This window comes from Dermacentor albipictus, chromosome 5 (assembly GCF_038994185.2).
Source record: "Dermacentor albipictus isolate Rhodes 1998 colony chromosome 5, USDA_Dalb.pri_finalv2, whole genome shotgun sequence".
In the NCBI taxonomy this organism is placed as follows: Eukaryota; Metazoa; Arthropoda; class Arachnida; order Ixodida; family Ixodidae; genus Dermacentor; species Dermacentor albipictus.
Window position 1 is genome coordinate 68,183,546 of NC_091825.1, and position 6,359 is coordinate 68,189,904.

At 44.8% G+C, this 6,359-nt stretch overlaps 1 protein-coding gene across 15 annotated transcripts in view; it reads left to right on the forward strand.

Moving 5' to 3' along the window:
* Nucleotides 1–5,963, forward strand: part of LOC139060477 (uncharacterized) — a 91,581-nt gene extending 85,618 nt beyond the window's left edge. For 14 of the 15 annotated variants that reach the window (XR_011514854.1, XR_011514855.1, XR_011514848.1 and 11 more), the window contains one exon: nt 5,803–5,963. Coding sequence is in view for 5 of the 15 variants with exons in the window: in XM_070539613.1 (XP_070395714.1) it covers nt 5,803–5,829 (27 nt within the window). In the remaining 10 variants the exon portion in view is untranslated. The remainder of the gene's footprint in view (nt 1–5,802) is intronic. The other variant, XM_070539615.1, reaches the window with a different exon arrangement.
* The last annotated feature ends 396 nt before the right edge of the window (nt 5,964–6,359 follow it).

The window sequence follows — 6,359 nt, forward strand, 5'->3', positions numbered from 1 at the left end:
TCTCAATTATGCATTTCCAACTTTGCCGCTTGTGAATGAGGGAATGTTTTATTCTCGTCTTCTAAAAGTCTTTGCTTATATTAGAGCCCAACCACATTGGAAGGTAATTGCTAATATTGCTTATTATATGTTTAGTGGTGCAATTGTCATAGAGTATTGTTTGTAACTCTTTTATTTTTTATATTTTCCTGCTAATTCTTACCTACGTTCTCACACTGGGGGACATGGCCTCAAGCTACACAGACATTGAGTCGACTCATTATATCCGTGTTTCCAGTGCGTGTCTCGGGGACAAATATAAAGTTAGGAACTCTCGTTTTGCAGTTATACCATAGAGAAAGAAATTTGAACAAGAGCGGACACTCCCATAGAGCCTAGCGGCCGAATTGACTGTAGCACGCAAAGCGGATGGTATTAACTCCTTCCGGTTTCGGTTTTGGGCGCGCGCGTTTTGTGCACCAGTTGGTACTCGCCGCGCCGGCTCCGCTGTTCGGTGCGGCATTTATTTATTTATTTATTTTTGCTTCTGCTGAACCCCGCGTGGCCTTGGCGGGGAATCGTTTCATTATTTAGTAAAAATGTTTGCGAATGACCTTTACAAGACTCCACCGAATCCGCCAGGTGCAATTTCATAAAGAAAACGCAAGACATCTTCTGAAATGATGTTTATTTTGCTCTATATAAATGCTCGTTCCGGGCTTCTACATTCATCCAAAGTAAGGGCACCAGGTAAGCTGCAGTCGTTGCCGTACGAAGCTCCACCGGATGCCATCAGCTGAAAAAAAGTAAATTACAAGCATGTATCATTTTGGTATATTGACCTAACAGGAGTATTGCTTGTAGAAGCGAAAGGTGCATAAGTGGTGAATGAGCGGCATTACAGATAAACTCACTTTTACGTACATTTCGCAGCAAGGACTCCTCCCAAACAAGGCCATGAAATCTGAACAAAACATCCGATTTTCAAGCACCCCTCCCTTCCCGGGAATTATTTCCGGCACCTTAAGTGCGCAAATACACGGGTGATTGCGCGTTCCCAAAACAACTTCGCCTCAGTCGACACGATGGTACGCCAAGTACACAGAGGTGCCTATAACACAGGCTCAGCCAGACCGTTACACGCTCGCAGAATGCCTTCTAGTCGCACTCAAGACAAATTTGTGGGTGTAAAGCCTGTTTTCAGTCGCTCAGAATATATAAATGTCATGTTCTTGAGCTGCTCCTCCGTGTTATCTTTTACGCGTCCTGCCGGCACTAGCAACACTCCCGTGTTACCACTCTCGGCAATCGCTCGTCGCGTTTTTGACAAGCATGAGTACCGAAATAAGGTATGTGTTGTTGCAGGGCTATAAAATGCGTCACAAACTTGTCCCACTAAAATTCAGTGCACTCAAAACTTACTCACTATGGCCGGCTTGCTTTTTTTGATAACAACTTCACAACCACACGCACGTCGAGCATGCCTCAATATATCCCAAAAAGTGACCAAATAAATAACAATACTTTTTCGGGTCAGAGAATGCGTCACAAACTTCTAGCAGTAAGATTCAGTACACGCGAAACTAACTGCGGCACACAGCCGAGCTACTTTTTGCTAACTGCGCCACTACTCCGAGCGCGGCCACTGTGCTTCAAAAGTACCCCAAAAAGTAGTGAAATTAGTTACAATAATGTCTGGGGTCAGAGAAAGCGCCAAAACTTGTCGCGGTAAGATTCAGTACACGCGAAACGGCGTCACAGGGCCAAGGTGCTTTTCGTCAGAAAGCCAGGTGCGGCGAGCGTGCCCAAAAACTACCGAAATAAGCTATAATTATGCTTGGGCTCATATAAAGCGTCGCAAACATCTCCCAGTACGAGTAATTAACTCATATTAACTAGGCTTCGACTGCGGAGCTGTTTTTCGAAAACTGCGTCACTACATAGGTTCAGTTTTGTGCAGTACGCCTAAATGTGCCTGAAGTGCATCGCAGACTGCCGAACAATATTCCTTACTTCGCTTTAGTCCAGTAGTGCAGCGGCCACGTGTCGAAATGCAGAGGGAACACAAGAAAACGCTCCCACCGTATCTCCATACGAGTTCCCGGTTTAGTGCGGCAATAAAATGGCGAGGGCGCCAAATGGCTTTGGCGCACACGAATTCAAATCGGTCAGGTTACCCCCATAATGACTCGGAACAGAAAAGGCTATCGGGCCTCCTAGAAAACGAGCTCATCTAAATTTCGGAAGCTACCATCTACTCACGCATTATGGGCAGCCACCCTTATGTCACCCCCACAAGTATACAAAACCACCGCCTCGAAGCAGCACTGCGAAAATGTCACCATATCGAAATGGGAGTGCCCCATTATGCCATGGCCCCTAACGTTCAAGCGGCTGCACTCCGTAACACACTGGAAGAAAAGGTGCAAGCTTACCGCCAGCGACAACAATACAGTCTCCGCACCTCTCAATAAGGCCGCAAAATCTTCATGGACTTGGCTATGGGGCCATTAACCTGCTTGCTATTCCTCTAAATCCTCCGCCATAGGGTGGGATCAGCAGGCTTACAATCTTGCCCATATGAAAGATATGAATCCGACACCTTAGCATCTACTTATGGCTGGTAGTGACCGCGGATCCGGATCATGAGACTGAAATAACCAGAAGAATAAGAATGAGCTGGGGTGCATTTTGCAGGCATTCTCAGATCTTGAGTAGCAGGTTGCCATTATCCCTAAAGAGAAAAGTGCATAACTGCTATGTCTTACCAATACTCACCTAGGGGGCAGAAACCTGGAGGCTTAGGAAAAGGGTTCTACTTAAACTGAAGACGACGCAACGAGCTAGGGAATGAATAATGATGGGTGTAGCGTTAAAGGATAAGAAAAGAGCTGCTTATGTTAGGGAACAAACGCGAGTTAATGACATCTTAGTTGAAATCAAGAAAATAAAATGGACATGGGTAGGAAATGTATGGAGGAGGGAAGATAACCGATGGTCATTAAGGGCTACGGGTTGGATTCCAGAGAAGGCAAGCGTACAGGAAGCGGCAGAAAATTAGGTGGGCGGATGAGATTAAGAACTTTGCAGGGACAACATGGCCGCAATTAGCACATGACCGGGGTAGTTACAGAAGTATGGGAGAGGCTTTTGCTCTGCAGTGGGCGTAACCATGATGATGATGATGAATTCGAAATGCCATAATGGACCGCTACAAGTCAGTGCTGACAACCTCCAAACTGCTTCATATAACACATGTGGGGATGCCGCTCACACCGCGAACGGAACCACCATGGCTGGTATTTGTCAGGGTGACCTCAAACATCATCAGAAAGCAGTCCCTCCCAACCCTGGCGCTTGAATTCTCGCCATAACAGAAAACATTTGCCTCCTCTCAAAAGACAAACAATTACTGTTCGCAGTAGTCCAAAAACAAGAAAGGGGCTGGCAGATGGAATGGCACACTGTGGTATAAACTTTTTTAAAACAGGGTTGATGTGCCTCAGACAGGCTGGCCGCAGTTGTCTGTGTGAAATCAAAACTTCCGAGTGAAATGAGCTGCCAGCATGCAGACTCCAATTTCCATACACGTCCTCCTGGAATGGGCGCCTGGTCACCAGGGGCCCGAGTAAGAAGCAAGGTCATGCCCTAGCTCGTGAAGCCGCTACACCGAGCACCCGCATAACATGACCAGATGCTTTTACCCCGAGAGCAAACAGGACCGAACAAGAAAGCATCGTCGCTAAGGCCTCAAAGTACTGCTCCAGGGCACTCGTACCCTCCTTCCCCTAGACCTTTCTATGTCCCACCATTATGCGACCCTCAACAGGCAGGCCACACATTCACCCTCCCCAATGGTGCCCTCCGGCACAGCATTGAAAAGCGTTGCGGATGCGCATCGTGCCACGTTTCTGAGGATTACCTCGACGCTCTACACACAAACTGCATTGCGAGCACGCTCATCACCTGCCTACCGCGCCTCCCACAGTCGTACTTGGGAAAGTGTGGCCAAAACCCCATAAGACACACAGCCAACGCCCTGCCCTCGCCTTGCTTCTCACATCCTGCACAGTCAAGGGTTCACGCTACGCACCTCACTGCCGTCACCTTCACGATCACCGATTGCACATAGAATGGTGATGCGAACCAAGCACAGGGAGATGGGAGAAAAAAAGGCACCCACTTGAGAAAGCTTCGCCACATATAAGCGCTCTCTGCTCAATGAAGTTATATTTTTTGTGGAATATGACTGAAATAAAAATTCATTGGATTTAGGTTTTCATTGTTGCAGTTATTGTCGTTTAGATTTAACATTGGTGCGACATCCTGCTTTGTTTATAGGCTAATTTGAAAATAAGAGCTGGTAATCGTCAGCAAACTTCTTGATCATGCGATAGTCTATGAACCTTGCGAAGCCATTCAGGCATCATCCATGAAACAGTAACAGAAAGATGCACTTCAACCATCACGAAAGCTTCAGCTCATGACCCATTTCAATGCCACATGCAAATGCAGAAAAGCTTTAATACAATAACCACAAGAATGACTCCAAAGAAAAATTTTGCATCTTAAAGAGAAAGTAAAGCTCACGTGACTGTTGCAAGTCGAAGTTAGAATTAGGACTTGCAATTTTATTATGAAATAATTTTTAAAATGTTGTCAGTTTCGAAAAAACCCGGTAATTTGGTATACCATAACTCTGCACCAAAAGTAGATATCTAAGCTCTACGAACTGGTCCGTTAGTGTAGCCAAAGCATACAAATGTTAGATATCAATATACAGCTTATGCCAATTTGTTACAATCTTTACAAACTTTCTCGTAAATTTCCACTCTGGAAAAGGGAGTGGCACGACAAGCTAGATCTGACGTAGTGCTGTTGGAGAAGTTTAGTCAAACAACTGTAGACGCCTACCCTCGCAAAATCCAACAACAATAACTTCCGAAGCCAGCGCGTCGTCTTCATCGGCACATATAAACACTGCAGGCCAAAGCAGCCGAAACAGGCATTCTACCAGCAGCTCATCAATTGCTTTTAGGCGGCCAATGGGTCTCTCGTGAAACATTCTTTACAAATCTTGACAGCTTTTTCAGATAGACACTGTCATTGTATTACGTTTTTGTATCAGAGTTGATGCGTCATTTGTGCTAATGGCCTTATGGCTCTATGGATGGGAATTATGTTGTTTTCACCGAGTAATGTGTGGTTGTGATGTATGCTTATTCAGATTGTATCAGCACAGACATAGCTTGATAAGCATGCGAAAGCAACAACCAAAAAAGTACCACAGCCAGTTGATGAGGCCTTACATAATGAGGTGACTGAGTTGAACCTTCAAGATACGGTAACATAGCTGCAACGTGCTGTTAAAGGTTTCACAAGCAAAAAGAAAGAGTTGAAGCAAATGAATAAGAAACTCGAAAAAGCTGTTTGCACATAGATCTTCGACGCTGGTACGAACATTTCATTATATTGCTTATTAGACTCTTATAACTTTGCCAAATATTGGCACCTGCTCATGATAAATCTTGGTATCTTTTCCTAATGCGACAATCCGTGGACAAAATAATGAAGGGACGAACGCACCGTTTGTGTTCTTCGCCTTCTTTTCTTGTCGGCATCATGTCGTAGTATTTTTGACATCATGTAACCTGCTTTTGTGGGAACAAGTGCGCCCAATAAAACGCCAGTTTAACTTTCTTCGCCGTCACTACCACGCGACGATACCAACTAGCTCAACTCTCGATAGTTTGTGCATGCAGCTTTCTTTCATTGAGATTACTTCGAATAATTGTATTATGCATGCTTTTCTGTCATTCGCAGGCTGATTTTTCCACGTCTTCCATCTGAAAATGTATCCACCTCAAGAAATGCAGGAAAGACACAAATTCGTGTGCCGACCTACGCGGATAAGCTTGTTTCCTTGTTTTCATTGTGCTTGCACTGCTGGCATGACAATAAATATTCCCGCAATCATTATGAAATATTGAGCATTTGTAAGCTAGTTATGCTCTTTTGTTGAAACACGCAAGGAGAAATCTGTGTTAAGGATGGCGTGCCCATAATAAAAAAGGGGTAGTTCTTCATTACGGTTTACACACGCACACACACAGAGGGAGAGAGAGAGAGAGAGAAGTTTAAACGTACGAAATGCAAAGAGGTCATGGTAAACACAAATTACCATCTTCGTGCATTGGACTTTGAAGCCTGTGTAATGTCTCTTAAGGAGGACTTTAACAAAGCAAACTCGGCTAAGGGAAGTTTTGAAATACGCCCAGTACGTTGAGAGCGTCTGGTTGTTTTCCAGCGGACCTAATGTAAAATAAATGAACTTGCGACAAAGTACCGGAAATGTACCGTTCAGATAAACTTATCCTCTT